Genomic DNA, 17,752 nt, shown 5'->3' on the forward strand with positions numbered 1-17,752 from the left:
CTCCCACTGATGCCAGATATGGTTATATTCTGCTACATTTACTGCTGGAGCCATGGATCCCTCCATGTGTATTTTTTTGGTTGGCGATTTAGTCCCTGAAAGCTGTGAGGATTCTATTTCATTGATATTGTTGTTTTACCTACGGAGTTGCAAACCCTTTCAGCTACTTCAGTCCTTAACTACCCCATTGGGGTCCCTATACTTAGTCAGATTGTTGAGTGCAAGCATCCTCATCTGTATTGGTAAGTCACTGTCAGACACTCTCAGGAGACAGCTATATCTGACTCCTGTCCGCAAGCATTGCTTGGCATAAGCAATAGTGGCTTCTTTGGTGATTGTATTTGGGATGTATCACCAAGTGGGAAAGTTTCTGAATGAACTTTTTGTCAGTCTCTATTCAACTCTTTGACTTTATATTTACTTTAGATAGGAGCATATTTCAGTTACTGTTTTTGAGATGGCTTAGTTTCCCCGTCCTACAACCAGGAGCCTTGCCTAACCTATGGATATGGACTTTTAAGTTTCTCTCTCGGCTTTGTGGGGTATATCAACTAATGTCATCCCCAATGGATGCTGGGACTCTCTTGCTTTCCAGGCATCTGGGAATTTCTGTTAGCTACTCCACTTCCCCATCCTTTATTACTACAAATACTCTTTTAAATGAGTCTAATTATTAATAAAATTATTTGCTTTCAGTGTATGACTTTCAAAATATTATTTTTTTCATTTTTCAAAAACCTAAGCATAAAATAACATTATTCATTCTTCTCAGATCCCTCAGTCTGTGTGCAGTGAGAGTTGTGGACCTGGATTCAGGAAAGTAACCCAGGAGGGCAAGTCCATCTGCTGCTACAGGTGCACTCCTTGTGCAGACAATGAGATTTCTAATGATACAGGTAAATGCAGATTTTATGGAAAACTTCCTATTTCTCCACTGTATTCTACAATGTGCTAGCAATTAAAAAAAGATCTGAGTAAAAGTCAAATATGACTTATTTTTATTACTATTTTCTAAGAATTTCAATGTCATATTCATCACAATACCCTTGAAATAGGTCAAAACAGCCATTTCAAACTATTCTTGATTTATATCTTTAATCCAGTGCCAATATTGATATTGGAAGATACAGTATATTCCACTGTACTTTTCAATGTTTTTCAATGTACTCTTCCGTTTAATACATTTTAATTAAGTATCACAGATTTTTAAAAATGTATTTCAATGATTTTTAAGAACCATAAAAGTCTCAGATATGTTGCAACTTCATAGAGATAATTAATAGCTCATTTCTCATTATTTGTTTTATAATTTCATACAACATGTTTTCATCACATTCATCACTCACACTCTTTCCAGATTTATTTTCCCCTTCCCTCATTCCCAACATTTTTATTTATACTATCTAATACACTTCATGACACTAATGTATACCTACATGTGTGCCTGTCACTCAATGGCTGTTAATCAACCAGGAAATATATGCACACTGAAAGATAAAATTGATTATATTCTCTGTAGCAATCATATATTAATACCTCATTTTCTGGAAATGGGGGGATACTTAATGACTACCTCTGATATCTATACTGAAAATTGCCTGGGTTAAATCAGCATACATCTAAAACCTTTCCTTGTGTGTTTTGAGTTTATGGGAACAATTTCTGTGATCACAAAAAAAAAAAAAGAATTATTTTGTGGTATTCTGTACACTGAAGGTTTTGGCAACTTCTGGCTTGGATTAGAATTTTACAGAACTTTTTTTTTTTTTAATATATTTTTACTGGACCGATTAGGAAAGAGTTGGGGTTGTGGTCTTTTAGGGGAAGGTGCACATCTAGGGACTGACTTTAGGTTTTAAAAGTCCATGTGACATCTGGACTTTTTTTTTTTTTTTCTTTTGCTGCCTTCAAATCAAGATTTATCTCTGGCTGTTTTTCTGCTTCATTCTATTATGTAAATGAACAAATATAAGCACACACCACATTTAATGAATTCATTTATTTAGGTACAATCTAATCGTGGTGCCCACTCTGTGGCAACCCTCCCACGGTTCATTAACTCATTCCTTCACCTCTATCTTGGCTTTTCTGCTTCCTAAACTTCTGAAACTCTGTGGGATACATCCTATGTGTTCTGTGCTTTCTTGGGTAATACCAACTTAGTGGTGAGAACATATAATGTATTTCCTTTTGGGTCTAGATTACCACACTCAGAATGATATTTTCTAGTTTTATACATTGTCTTTCAATTTTCATTATGCCCTTGATCTTAATAACTGAGTAATATTTCAATGTGTAAATGTGCCACATATTCTGTATCCATTCTTCTGTTATAGGACATGTGTTCCTTCCAGCTTTTGGTCTCTTACAAACAAGGCCACTATAAACATATATAAGCAGGTGTCCCTTCATATGTTGGGCCATTTTTTGTGTATATATCCGAAAGGGGTATATCTAGGTATTTCTATTTCCAATTTTCTGAGGAACTACCAGGTATATTTCAAAAATGGTTGTACTAGTTTGAAATCCCAAAATTATTGGATGGATCCCCAGGTGGGACAGTCTCTGAATGGTCATTCCTTCAGTCTCTGCTACAAACTTTATCCCTGTAACTCCTTCCATGGATACTTTGTTCCCCCTTCTAGGAAGGATTGAAATATCTACCATTTGTCTTCCTTCTTTTGAGTTTCATGTGTTTTGCAAATTGTATCTTGGGTATTCTGAGTTTCTGGGCTAATATCCACTTCCCAGTGAGTGAATATCATGTGTGTTCTTTTGTGATTTGGTTACCTCACTTAGGATTATATCCTCCAGATCCACCCATTTGTGTAAGAATTTCATAAATTTATTGTTTCTAAGAGCTGCATACTACTCCATTGTGTACATGTATCCATTCATCTGTTGAGGGTCATCTGTGTTCTTTCCAGCTTCTGGTTACTATAAATAAGGCTACTATAAACATATTAGAGCATGTGTCCTTATTACAAGTTGCAGTTCTACATATATGCCCAGGGGTAGTATTGCTGGATCTTCCTGTAGATTTCTGAGGAAGAGACAAACTGATTTCCAGAGTGGCTATATAAGCTTAGATTCTCATGTGCAATGAAGGAGTGTTCCTCTTTCTCCACATCCTTGCCACCCTCTGCTGTTACCTGAGTTTTTTATCTTAGCCATTCTGACTGGTATGAGGTGGAATCTCAGGGTTGTTTTGATTTATGTTTCCCTGATTCCTAAGGATGTTGAACATTTTTAGGTGCTTCTCAGGAATTCAGTATTTCTCAGTTGAGAATTCTTTGTTTAGCTCTGTACCCCATTTTTAAATAGGGTTATTTGGTTTTCTGGAGTCTAAATTCTTGAGTTATTTATATATATTGGATATTAGCCACCTATGTGATTTAGGATTGGTAAAGAGCTTTTCCCAATCTGTTGGTTGCCATTTTGTCTTATTGACGGTGTTTTTTGCCTTACAGAATCTTTGCAATTTTATGAGGTTTCATTTGAAGATTCTTGATCTTACAAAACAAGCAATTGGTGTTCTGTTCAGGAATTTTCCCTTGTTCCCATATCTTCAAGGTTCTTCCCCACTTTCTCCTCTATATGTTTCAGTGTCCATGATTTTATGTGGAGTACATTGATCCACTTAGACTTGAGCTTTGTACAAGTAGATAAGAATGGATCAATTCTCCTTCTGCTACATGCTAACCACCAGTTGACCCAGTACCATTTGATGTAAATATAGTCTTTTTTCCACTGAATGGTTTTACCACCTTTTTCAAAGATCAAGTGACCATAGGTGTGTGAATTAATTTCTGTGTCTTTAATTCTATTCAATTCATCTACCTCTCTGTCACTGTACCAGTACCATGCAGTTTTTATACAATTTCTCTGGAATACAGCTTGAGGTTAGGGATGGTGATTTCACCAGAGATTCTTATAGTGTTGGGAATAATTTTTGCTACCCTAGGTTTTTTCTTATTCCAGATGAATTGGCAAATTACCCTTTGTAACTGTGAAGAATTGGGTTAAAGTTTTTATGGGGATTGCATTGAATCTTTAGATTGCTTTTGGCGAAGTAGTCAATTTTACTATATTAATCCTGACAATCCATGAGCATGGGAGAACTTTTCATCTTCTGAGATCTTCTTGGATTTCTTTCTTCAGGAACTTGAAGCCTTTATCATACAGATCTTTCACTTCGTTAGTTAGATTCACAAAAAGGTATTTTATATTATTTGTGACTATTGTCAAATGAGTTGTTTTCCTAATTTCTTTCTCAGCCTGTTTATCCTTTGTGTAGAGAAAGGTCAGTGATTTTTTTTTCTGTTAATTTTATATCAAGCTACTTCACTGAAATTTATCAGGTTTAGGAGTTATCTGGTGGAATTTTTGTGATCACTATTATATACGCTATCATATCATCTGCAAAGAGCTTCCTTTCCAATTTGTATCCCTTTGATCTCCTTTTGTTGTCTAATGTTCTGTCTTGGACTTCAAGTACTATATCGAATAGGTAGGGAGAGAGTGGGAAGCCTGTCTAGTTCCTGATTTTAGTGGGATTGCTTCATGTTTATCTCCATTTGGTTTGATGTTGGCTACTGGTTTGCTGTATATTGCTTTTAATATGTTTAGGTATGGGCCTTGAACTCCTGATCTTTCCAAGAACTTTATGATAAATGGGTGTTGAATATTGTCAAATACTTTCTCAGATTCTAATGAGATGATCAGGTGGTTTTGTCTTTGAGTTTGTTTGTATAGTGGATTAAATTGATGGATTTCTTTTTATTGAACCATTCCTACAATTCCAAAATTAATAGTGGAGAATTCCATTTTGTTCATATCCTTGCCAGCATGTACTCTCTCCTGAGTTATTGTTCTCAGCCGTTGTATTTGGTGTAAAGTGGAATCTCAGTGTCGTGTTATTTGCATTTCACTAATCAATAAGGACTTTAGTTCTAAAGTTCCTTTTAGCCATTTGAGATTACTCTATTGTGATTTCTTTGATCCATTTGTGACTACTCTATTGTGATTTTCTTTTTTATTTGATTTCTTTGCTGAGTTCGTTGATCCACTTGGTGTTGAGTATCCTGCAAGGTGATGATTATAGATCTATTTTCATATTCCTAAATATAGACTGTTAATTAGATGAGCATCATTCCTGGAAAATGCTGGCTTTCTATATTTGTTTCTTTGTTTGTTTCTTTGTTTCTTTGTTTGTTTCTTTCTTTCTTCCTTTCTTTCTTCCTTTCTTTCTTTCTTTCTTTCTTTCTTTCTTTCTTTCTTTCTTTCTTTTTTTCTTTCTTTCTTTCTTTCCGTCCATCCTCTCTCTCTCTATCTCCCCCTCTCTCTCTCCATCTTTCTTTTAGATTGTATGTTTTTGACTTCTTTGCAAATATAAATTGTCCATATGTGTGTAGACTTAATTCTGGGTCTTCACTTCTATTCCTTTGAATGGCCTGTCTATATATGAACCAATACAATGTTTTGTATTGTTTTGTTTTGTTTTGTTTTGTTTTTCACTATTGCTCTGTAGTACAGCTTGAATTTAGGGGTGGTAATTCCTCCAGTAGTTTCTTTCATGTTAAGAATGTTTTTTTTTATTACATATTTTCCTCAATTACATTTCCAATGCTATCCCAAAAGTCCCCCATACCCTCCCCCCCCACTTCCCTACCCACTCATTCCCATTTTTTTTTTTTTTTTTTTTTGGCCCTAGCGTTGCCCTGTACTGGGGCATATACAGTTTGCAAGTCCAATGGGCCTCTCTTTCCAGTGATGGCCGACTAGGCCATCTTTTGATACATATGCAGTGAGAGTCAAGAGCTCTGGGGTACTGGTTAGTTCATAATGTTGTTCCGCCTATAGGGTTGCAGATCCCTTTAGCTCCTTAGGTGCTTTCTCTAGCTCCTCCATTGGGAGCCCTGTGATCCATCCAATAGCTGACTGTGAGCATCCACTTCTGTGTTTGCTAGGCCCCGGCATATTCTCACAAGAGACAGCTACATCTGGGTCCTTTCGATAAAATCTTGCCAGTGTATGCAATGGTGTCAGCGTTTGGATGCTGATTATGGGGTGGATCCCTGGATATGGCAGTCTCTACATGGTCCATCCTTTCATCTCAGCTCCAAACTTTGTCTCTGTAACTCCTTCCATGGGTGTTTTGTTCCCAATTCTAAGGAGGGGCATAGTGTCCACACTTCAGTCTTCATTCTTCTTGAGATTCATGTGTTTAGCAAATTGTATCTTATATCTTGGGTATCCTAGGTTTTGGGCTAATATCCACTTATCAGTGAGTACATATTGTATGAGTTCCTTTGTGAATGTGTTACCTCACTCTGGATGATACCCTCCAGGTCCATCCATTTGGCTAGGAATTTCATAAATTCATTCTTTTTAATAGCTGAGTAGTACTCCATTGTGTAAATGTACCACATTTTCTGTATCCATTCCTCTGTTGAGGGGCATCTGGGTTCTTTCCTGCTTCTGGCTATTATAAGTAAGGCTGCTATGAACATAGTGGAGCATGTGTCCTTCTTACCGGTTGGGGCATCTTCTGGATATATGCCCAGGAGAGGTATTGCTGGATCCTCCGGTAGGACTATGTCCAATTTTCTGAGGAACCGCCAGACTGGTTTCCAGAGTGGTTGTACAAGCCTGCAATCCCACCAACAATGGAGGAGTGTTCCTCTTTCTCCACATCCTCGCCAGCATGTGTTGTCACCTGAATTTTTGATCTTAGCCATTCTGACTGGTGTGAGGTGGAATCTCAGGGTTGTTTTGATTTGCATTTCCCTGATGATTAAGGATGTTGAACATTTTTTCAGGTGCTTCTCTGCCATTCGGTATTCCTCAGGTGAGAATTCTTTGTTCAGTTCTGATCCCCATTTTTTAATGGGGTTATTTTATTTTCTGAAGTCCACCTTATTGAGTTTTTATATATGTTGGATATTAGTCCCCTATCTGATTTAGGATAGGTAAAGATCCTTTCCCAATCTGTCGGTGGTCTTTTTGTCTTATTGACGGTGTCTTTTGCCTTGCAGAAGCTTTGGAGTTTCATGAGGTCCCATTTGTCAATGCTGGGGTTTTGTTTTTCTATATGAAATTAAGAATTTCTCTTTCAATGTTTGTGAAGAAGTGTGTTAGAATATTGATGGTGATTGCTTTGAATGTGTTGATTGCTTTTAGTAGAATCGCCATATTTACTATGTTGATCATACCAATCTATGAGTATTGGAGTTCTCTCCATTTTCTAAGGATTTCTTGACGTTATTGTCATATAGATTTTTCATTTACCTGTTAAGTATTACACCAAGATACTTTATTCCACTTCTGCGTATTGTGAAGGGTGTTGTTGTTCCAAATATTGTTGATAGAAATTTGAACACTAAGATAATACTATATTTATATTTTAAAATATCAATTCAATGTTATTAATGAAATAAAATAGACACTGATTATCAATTATATTTTAGAAATATAGAAATATTGTGTAATACAACGTCATAGGTTTTGAATGCTATAAAAACACCATAAAAAAAGCAATGCATAAAAGCAAAACATTTAATTTGTGTTGGCTTAGTAGTTCACAGGTCCAGTCAATTATCATCAAGGTAGCAGCATGGCTTCTTCCAATCAGGCATGATGCAGAGGGGCTGAGAATTCTCTATCTTCTTCTGAAGGCTACTAGTAAGAGACTGGTTTCTTGGCACTTAAGACAAGGGTTTTAAAGCCCCTGCCCACAATGACACACTTCCTTCAACAAGACACACCTGCCACTCCTCGGGCAAAACATATCCAAACTAGAACATTATACTTGCTGGATTCCATAGGTATGTTTAATCACTTGAGTCTATAGAGAAAATAGCTAGGCATAGCATTAAAAAAGCACATATTGTCCAACTTACAGCATCCTCATATTTTATAACAGTTTGAACAATGCCAAAAATTCAAATTCAAATCTATTCGGAGACTAATTTTAAATCTTCGATGTATACCTCGAAGCAAGAAACCAGTCAGTTGGGCAAACTCCAAACTCAGGATTTCCATGTCTGATGTCAAGGAGGTCTTCAGAACTCCACTTCTTTTTCATCTTAGTTGACTACAACACAGTTCTTTCACTGATTCCAATCTCTAACACTAACACTAACACTAACACTAACACTAACACTAACACTAAAGCTGCAAATTGTGGTACAACATTGAATATCTCTGGAACACAGCTTTTTTACTCTCAGAAATCACTTCAGAGACTATTTCACCACATTGATGCTGATCTACTTTTAATTATTACTAACTTATAGCTCCATCCAACCAGAATAAATTGTTTCTTATTGACACATAAGCCAGAGCCACATGGACAATGTTCCCAAGTTCAGCTGCTTACTTGAGCTAAAATATCGCTCCCCCTTATTCTATTTCAAGGTTTTGTTATACAACTCTATAACTACATAACCTTGGCTGTCCTCAGTCTTTCTCTGTAAATTGTCCATGAACTCAAGTTCTGTATGGCTCTGACTCAAGAATGCTGAGATGTAATGCATAAACTAATACCCCTGGATATAAGCTTAAACCTAGTTGGAACTCAGCCTGTCACAGCCTAGCCTCAAACTCAGAGATCTGCTTGTCTTTGTCTGCTGTGATTAAAGGAGTGTATCATCAGCCTAGGTCTAAATTTCTCATGGCCACAGTTTGCCATGATCTGGCTCAAAAGCCTATGTCTTCGAGTGTCAAGGTCTCTTTCACGTATTTGTCCCCTGTTTCTGGATTGTAGTTCACTCCATATTAAAACTCGAAAGAATTCCTTTCTCAATTCCAAATACAAACAATAGTGTTTGGTTTGGTGAAAGCTTGCTCAGAGATCACTACTCCATTCACTCTTTTTCTCCTTGAAACTAGCATTCAGCTTAATTTCATTTCTATTTTTCCTTTCTAATATTGATATGCTTGTATGAAAATGCTCTTCATATGGCTTAACCAGAGATCAAAGTTTCTGTTCAGTTATTTGGGACTTCCTTTGTTAATACAGTTAATATAAACTTCTTTATCTTAGCCTCAGGTAAGCTCTTTAGACAAGGGCAAAAGGCATTCACACACTTCACCAAAATATTACAAGAGTAGGCTCACATAAAAAAGGTTGTCTTCTGAAACCTCTAGAACCAGGCTTCCAGAGTTAAAATCACCCTCAGCAACAAAGGTTTCCATATTCCTTCAAGGATGGCACATTAAGCATAACTTAAAACATTCTACTCTTTGAACTGCTTTCAAAATCCAAAATCTTGAAATCCAACTTCTTCCAACCAAAATCATTGGCAGGTCTATCAAAGATGTAACACTCCAGATTCTAACTTACATCTTGGTTAGGATTTTGTTGCTGTAACAATCACGTTGACACTATCAACTTTTTTTTTTTTCCATTTTTTATTAGGTATTTAGCTCATTTACATTTCCAATGCTATACCAAAAGTCCCCCTTACCCACCCACCCCCACTCCCCTACCCACCCACTCCCCCCCTTTGGCCCTGGTGTTCCCCCTGTACCGGGGCACACAAAGTCTGCGTGTCCAATGGGCCTCTCTTTCCAGTGATGGCCGACTAGGCCATCTTTTGATACATATGCAGCTAGAGTCAAGAGCTCAGGGGTACTGGTTAGTTCATAATGTTGTTCCACCTATAGGGTTGAAGATCCCTTTAGCTCCTTGGGTACTTTCTCTAGCTCCTCCATTGGGAGCCCTGTGATCCATCCATTAGCTGACTGTGAGCATCCACTTCTGTGTTTGCTAGGCCCCGGCATAGTCTCACAAGAGACAGCTACATCTGGGTCCTTTCGATAAAATCTTGCTAGTATATGCAATGGTGTCAGCGTTTGGATGCTGATTATGGGGTGGATCCCTGGATATGGCAGTCTCTACATGGTCCATCCTTTCATCTCAGCTCCAAACTTTGTTTCTGTAACTCCTTCCATGGGTGTTTTGTTCCCACTTCTAAGGAGGGGCATAGTGTCCACACTTCAGTCTTCATTTTTCTTGAGTTTCATGTGTTTAGGAAATTGTATCTTATATCGTGGGTATCCTAGGTTTTGGGCTAGTATCCACTTATCAGTGAGTACATATTGTGTGAGTTCCTTTGTGATTGTGTTACCTCACTCAGGATGATGCTCTCCAGGTCCATCCATTTGGCTAGGAATTTCATAAATTCATTCTTTTTAATAGCTGAGTAGTACTCCATTGTGTAGATGTACCACATTTTCTGTATCCATTCCTCTGTTGAGGGGCATCTGGGTTCTTTCCAGTTTCTGGCTATTATAAATAAGGCTGCTATGAACATAGTGGAGCATGTGTCCTTCTTACCAGTTGGGGCTTCTTCTGGATATATGCCCAGGAGAGGTATTGCTGGATCCTCCGGTAGTACTATGTCCAATTTTCTGAGGAACCGCCAGACTGATTTCCAGAGTGGTTGTACAAGCCTGCAATCCCACCAACAATGGAGGAGTGTTCCTCTTTCTCCACATCCTCGCCAGCATCTGCTGTCACCTGAATTTTTGATCTTAGCCATTCTCACTGGTGTGAGGTGGAATCTCAGGGTTGTTTTGATTTGCATTTCCCTGATGATTAAGGATGTTGAACATTTTTTCAGGTGCTGACACTATCAACTTTTTTAAGGACAACATTTCATTGGGAGACACTTACAGGTTCAGAGGTTCAGTAAAACATCCTCAAGTCCAGAGAGGGACAGCATCCAGGCAGGCATGGCACGAGAAGAGGTAAGAGTTCAATATATTCAGGTAAAATCTTCTAGGAAAAGTATGAATTCCAGGTATCTAGGATGAGGGTCTTAGAGCCCACTTCCACAGTGACATAACACTATCAACAAAGCCACACTTTAAAATAGTGCCACTCTTTGTGCCAAGCATATTCAAACTACCATACCAACGTTAGGAATTTCATAAATTTTGTTGCATCTATTTTATGTTAACCACAGTATTTATGAAAATATTAAAAGGTTCCATAGCAGTGTATTTTTTCAAAAGTCCCTGATATTTTCTAAGTATATTATAGCTATGAAAATATATGCTTGCTTTAAATGTTATGAAAACATATTATTGGGTTTTTTAATACTATCAAATGTAATAGCTTCTATTTCACAAACTCCAGCAGAGAATGAACAGAATTTAAAAATACAAGGAGTTTTAAAGAGAAAAATACATTTAGAGTTTACATAAAAGAAAGCATTAACTGGAAAAATTAGAAAAAATATTTCCACTAATCTACATATCCTAAAATGAAATTAAAGCAAATCGGTGCAATATGAGTACTATTAGGGTCACAGAAAGTTGTTACAATGTAATTTAGTATTGTAGTTAATTTCAAAAGAGTTACTGCATTGTCAGTAAAGGCAGAGAAATATTGCATGTACAAAGACCAAAAACATTAAGGTAATAAAATTAAATAATAACCATGACTCTTTTAAGGAATTTATTGGAAGTTGAAGGGTACCTGAAAAGATACAATACTGTTGTTTAAAAAGGTAGGGCTTGAAAACATAAATATTTTTCCACTGAAGCTATCTCCAGTTGTGCAGACACTGGCTCATCTAAATGGACTCAGTGATTACTAAAATGTAATAGGTAGATGTAGGAAGCTCAAGGAGTTGTGAGTAAAACCTGAGGGTAGGGAAGGGTAGGTGTGTAATGGTAGTATTTAAATAAAGCTTGCATCAAATCCTATAGCATGTGAACATAAATATGGAAAGAAATATGTAAAGAACAAGGAGCAGTCTCTAACTCTAGATTTTTACATACTAGTGTACTAATTAATTTGTCCATGAGAAAAGAAAATACAGTGACTTCTGTAACAATCCCTGCAGTTAGAGATGTCTAATAAATGAAATCTTCATAGACTGAACTCCTAATCTCAAGATAACTTATATTTCTGACCAGATGTAGACAAGTGTGTGAAGTGTCCAGAGAGACATTATGCAAATGCAGAGAAGAACAACTGCTTCCAAAAATCTGTGAGTTTTCTGGCCTATGAAGACCCCTTGGGGATGGCATTAGCAAGCATAGCTTTGTGCTTATCTGCACTAACTGCCTTTGTTATTGGCATCTTTGTGAAGCACAGAGACACTCCTATTGTTAAGGCAAATAATCGAGCTCTGAGTTATATTTTGCTCATCACACTCACCTTCTGTTTCCTATGTTCTTTGAACTTCATTGGTCAGCCAAACACAGCTGCCTGCATCCTTCAGCAGACCACATTTGCAGTTGCTTTCACTATAGCTCTAGCTACTGTGTTGGCCAAAGCTATCACTGTTGTCCTTGCCTTTAAGGTCAGTTTTCCAGGGAGAATGTTAAGGTGGCTAATGATATCAAGGGGTCCAAACTACATCATTCCTGTCTGCACCCTGATCCAGCTTCTTATTTGTGGAATATGGATGGCAACGTCTCCACCATTCATTGACCAAGATCCTCAAACAGAATATGGGCATATCATCATTTTGTGCAACAAGGGCTCAGCTGTTGCCTTCCATTCAGTCCTGGGATACCTCTGCTTCATGGCCCTCGGGAGTTATGCCATGGCCTTCTTATCTAGAAATTTGCCAGATACATTCAATGAATCCAAATTTCTGTCATTCAGTATGCTGGTGTTCTTCTGTGTCTGGGTCACCTTTCTTCCTGTCTACCACAGCACTAAAGGGAAGGTCATGGTAGCCATGGAAGTATTCTCTATCTTGGCTTCCAGCACAGCACTCCTTGTCTTCATATTTGGTCCCAAGTGTTACATTATCTTGCTGAGACCAGATAAGAATTCATTTAATCACATCAGGAAGAAAACACTTTCTAGAAGGAAGAATTTTTCTAAAATATAGTTGAAAATAAGCATTTAACTTATATTTTAACAACTTCATAAATGGCATCATTCATATATCATTCTAAAATATGTTATACAGTTTCTCTGAGTCTTAGACCTGATGGCTCAATTCCTAGATCATGTCAAATCTTTGTTTCCTTCCTTTCTCAATAGATGCTCCTTATTTTTATTTATTGTTTTAATTTTATTAAACTTCATGAGAATTCTTTCTTTTTCCTGAAATAATAAAACATTTATCTTACAAAATCCATTGGAATATAATTTCTTAATATCTATTATTTAATCATATGAACAATTCAATTGCCATATAATTTGTGTTTAATTTTATTACACATTTAATTTTCAATACACCATATTTGAAAATGAACAACATGGGAATTTTAAATCTCTCATGGAATTTAATTAATGTATAATGATTTGTATGAATTTATATATTTATTTTGAATCTACTATCTTTCATAATTTAAATGAAAATATTTATAATACTATGGCAATCTAGTTTATGCTATTACAAATAGCATACTAACATAGTGTGAAGTTTCATTCAGAAAAATATTTTATTCCCCAAAATAAAATATGAGTCAACCAGAGCAGTCCAACTAGAGCCCATAGTCATAGTTTCACATAACATGTGACATGTCCAGCTGTATGTAAGTTTCCTAAATACCCTTACATGCATTTAAAATTTGACTTTTACACATATATTATGTAGTATTTACCTTTCTGGTGTATCAACTCATCTGAGACTTGCTGGTAACAGAACTTGTTCATGTTGAATTTTTAATTTTTTATATATAAATTATTCATTTAATTTTTATTCATTTAATTTTCTATAACCTAATTTTCTGCAAATTGGTACAAAATACTCAATTATAATCCAAAATCCCGTATAGCTTTCTATTTTATTATGACCCATTCCTCCAGGATTCATTATTATTTTGTACAATAATAATCATAATTTTATACAAATAATAGACATTAAAATATTCTTTTTTTCTGTCCCCGGGGTTATATGAAAGAAACCAAATATAAAATGGTTAGAACAACAGCATAGGACTTTTTGTCATGGTCTATTTTTTCTCTTATCACTAAATCCTTTGTAACTTTACTATTTGACTGATGGCCAACTCAACTGGAGCCGCTTTATGTGTTCATTGGAAATATATGTAAGTCTACCCAGTAGCAGAAATGACATGAGGAAAACATATACCTCACATATTACTAAGGTAACATTGACACACCCATTGGCAAACTCTTATATAATGGGAAAAGTGAAAGTCAATAAGCCAACACATCTGTTTGAGAAAGATCTAATAAAGTAGACCTCCATGTTAAGATCACGATAACTACTTTTCAATACTTTTCTGATTCTCCACATGTTGCAGGCTGTAGAGAGGCTTTTATTATTTGTCAAACTTGGGGATAGTGGACTGAAGGAAAATTTTTTTGAATGATTTTTGCCACATTTCATGTGTATTTTCCTAAGCTTCCCCAGGAATTTCCTAAGTATAATACCAATCCTGCTTTTGAGAAAGTATACTTTTCTGGGTCTACTTGAAGATCCCCTTGCATTGTAGAGTTTATGAAACACATAAATATGTCATAGATATCCCTATTATTAAATGGGTTCAAGACACACTTGGAAGATGTGCTTTTGGATTAACGAAGGAGGAAAATAATAAAGTAAATAAAATAAAATAAAGTAAATTTTGAAAAATCAAAAAAACATTGAGAGGGCAAAAGAATGTGGAACAGGATCAAATTAAAAGCTTTTACTTACAAAATACTAAGGCAATTACATGATTTATGAGATTGGGTTTTTACCTACGGCATGCTTCTCCAGAAAAAACAAAACAAAACAAAAAAACAACAAACAAACAAACAAACAAACACACACACAAAACACCAAAGTTAAAATGTCTGGCATTAATATTCCTTTTACAGGGCTTATACTGATAGAAAGAGAAAGTCTGGAAGAATGATAAAAATCAATCAAAAATTCAAGACTCCTCTTGCTTGTAGATGCTAGGTTACAAAAGGCCACTGTGGTGTCTAATGTCCAAAGATCAACATAAGGCCAATATTAAACGAACGAAGTTTTATCAAAATATAAAAAATAATAATATTTTATCGTGCCAGTATTGCAAAATAATAACAGCAACATTGGCCTGTAGGTATTCCTGGGCCCAAGTGACAATTGGTACTTTGGAAATTAAAAATTGATAACATACCAGTTGGGACATGAAAGGTTCCCATCCTAGCTTGGATGATTCATTTATGTCTTTTGCCCTTGAAACCCCAAAAGCTGCCAGCCTGAAAATGGGCTGTCATGCCTTGGGAAAACGTTGATCTAGATTCTATTTTTTAAATTAATTATTAATTTACAACCAAAAAGATGACTCCCTATTGTTCTCCGTTTCCAGATTTCTTCAACTCATTCCCCTTTCCCTTTATCTCTGAGATTGTGCTCATGTTGCCCCAGGCATTTCCCTTTCTTTGGGCATAAAGTCTCTACAATTTTAGGCTCCTCCTCTCACATTGAGGCCACAAAAAGGCAGTCTTCTGCTACATTTCTGTGTGGGGTCTCAGACCAGGCAGAGTAGGCTCCTATCCTCAAACACAATTTTTTATCAGTAATAATGTCAGGGATTTGGTGCATGCTCATGGAATGGATTCCAAGTTGTGCCTTCCTTGTTCAACATTTCTTCACTCTGTGCAAAATTTTGTCCTTGCCAAGGAATGGGATGTCATGCCTTGACAAAAAGTACCTCAATAATCTTAAGTGTTAAGGTATGTGGTTTTTTTTTTTTTTGGACTTTTTTTTCATTTTCTTATTAGATATTTTCTTCATTTACATTTCAAATGCTATCCCAAAAGTCCCCTATATCCTCTTCCTGCCCTGCTCCCCAACCAAGCCACTCCTTCTTCCTGGCCCTGGCATTCCACTATACTGGGACATATGATCTTTGCACAACCAAGGGCCTCTCCTCCTATTGACGGACAACTAGGCCATCCTCTGTTACATATTCAACTAAAGACACAGTTCTGTAGGGAACTGGATCGTTCATATTGTTGATCCACCTATAGGATTGCAGACCCCTTTATCTCCTTGGGTACCATATCTAGCTTCTTCTTTAGGGGCCCTGTGTTCCATCCAATAAATGAGTGCAAGCATCCACTTCTGTATTTGCCAGGTACTGGCATAGCCTCACAAGAGATAGCTAAATCAGGGTCCTGTCAACAAAATCTTGCTGGCTTATGCAATAGAGTCTGGATTTGGTGGTTGTATATGGGATCGATCACCAGTGGGGCAGTCTCTGGATGGTCCTTTCTGTCTCTGTTCTGAACTTGGTCTCTGTAACTCCTTCCATGGTTATTTTGTAATCCATTCTAAGAAGGAACAAAGTATCCACATTTTGGTGTTCCTTCTTCTTGAGTTTCATGTGTTTTGCAAATGTATCTTAGGTAGTCTAAGTTTCTGGGCTAATATCCACTTATCAGTGAGTGCATATCATGTGTGTTCTTTTGTAATTGGGTTATCTTACTCAGGATCATATCTTCCAGATCCATCCATTTGCCTAAGAATTTCATAAATTCATTGTTTTTAATTGCTGAGTAGTATTCAGTTGTGTAAATGTACCACATTTTCTGTATCCATTCTTCCGTTGAGGGACACCTGGGTTTTTTCCAGCTTCTGGCTATTATTAATAAGGCTACGATGAACATAGTGGAGCATGTCTCCTTATTGCCAGTTGGAACATCTTCGGGATATATGCCCAGGAGAGGAATTTCTGAATCTTCTGGTAGTACTATGTCCAATTTTCTGAGAAACCCCAGATTGATTTCCAGAGTGGTTGTGTCAGCTTGCAATCCCAGGAACAATGGAGGAGTGTTCCTCTTTCTCCACATCCTAGCCAGCATCTGCTGTCAACTGCATTTATGATCTTAGCCATTCTGATTGGTGTGAGGTGGAATCTCAGGAATGTTTTGATTTGCATTTCCCTGATGATTAAGAATATTGATTTTTTTTTTTCAGTTGCTTCTCAGCCATTCAGTATTCCTCAGTTGAGAATTCTTTATATGGCTCTGTACCACATTTTTTAATAGGGTTATTTGATCTTTTGGAGTCCATCTTCTTGAGTTTCTTATGTCCTCCTTCTCCTCCTTCTCCTCCTTCTTCTCCTTCTCCTTCCTTCTCCTCCTTCCTTCTCCTCCTTCTCCTCCTTCTCCTCCTTCTTCTTCTCCTTCTACTTCTTCTTCTTCTTCTCTTTCTTTGTGGAGAGCCGTGCCACGAGCAATTGTGTGTGTGCCGTGAGCAATCGCCATTATAAGATGGTGCTGGCTTCCACTGTGCCTAACTAGTAAACAAGCCTTATGCGCAAGTGCAAGAGTGAACTCACGCCTAGTCACTGCCTATCTCGCGGCGTAGTAATGGGGTGATGGGAGAGCAACGAATCAGAAGCTGTCACGCCACATCAGGTGCTGAAACGTCATGCTGTGGGCTATATAAGCAGCGCCATTTTCCTGGTTCGGGGTCTTCCCTCCTGATAAGTAAGCAATAAAAGCTTTGCCACAGAAGATTCCAGTTGTCCTGAGTGTGTTCTTGCCGGCGGGGACAAAAGCTCGGGCGATATTGGATATTAGTCCACTATCTGATTTAGGATTGGTAAAGATCCTTTCCCAAATTGTTGGTGGCTCTTTTGCCTTAATGACATTGTCTTTTGCCTTATAGAAGCTTTGCAATTATATTATGTCCCATTTGTCAATTCTCGATCTTACTGCACAAGCCATTGGTGTTTTGTTCAGGAATTTTCCCCCTGTACCCATATCTTTGAGGATTTCCCTCACTTTCTCCTGTATAAGTTTCAGAGTCTCTGGTTTTTTGTGGAG

The 17,752-nt window shown here is 37.1% G+C and overlaps 1 protein-coding gene across 1 annotated transcript in view; it reads left to right on the plus strand.

Moving 5' to 3' along the window:
• Positions 1-12,860, plus strand: part of Vmn2r99 (vomeronasal 2, receptor 99) — a 32,456-nt gene extending 19,596 nt beyond the window's left edge. Inside the window, exons 5-6 of the mRNA NM_001104551.2 lie at positions 773-896; positions 11,932-12,860. Of these exons, the coding sequence (NP_001098021.2) occupies positions 773-896; positions 11,932-12,860 (1,053 nt within the window). The remainder of the gene's footprint in view (positions 1-772; positions 897-11,931) is intronic.
• The last annotated feature ends 4,892 nt before the right edge of the window (positions 12,861-17,752 follow it).

The sequence above is a fragment of the Mus musculus genome, chromosome 17 (assembly GCF_000001635.26).
Source record: "Mus musculus strain C57BL/6J chromosome 17, GRCm38.p6 C57BL/6J".
NCBI lineage: Eukaryota > Metazoa > Chordata > Mammalia > Rodentia > Muridae > Mus > Mus musculus.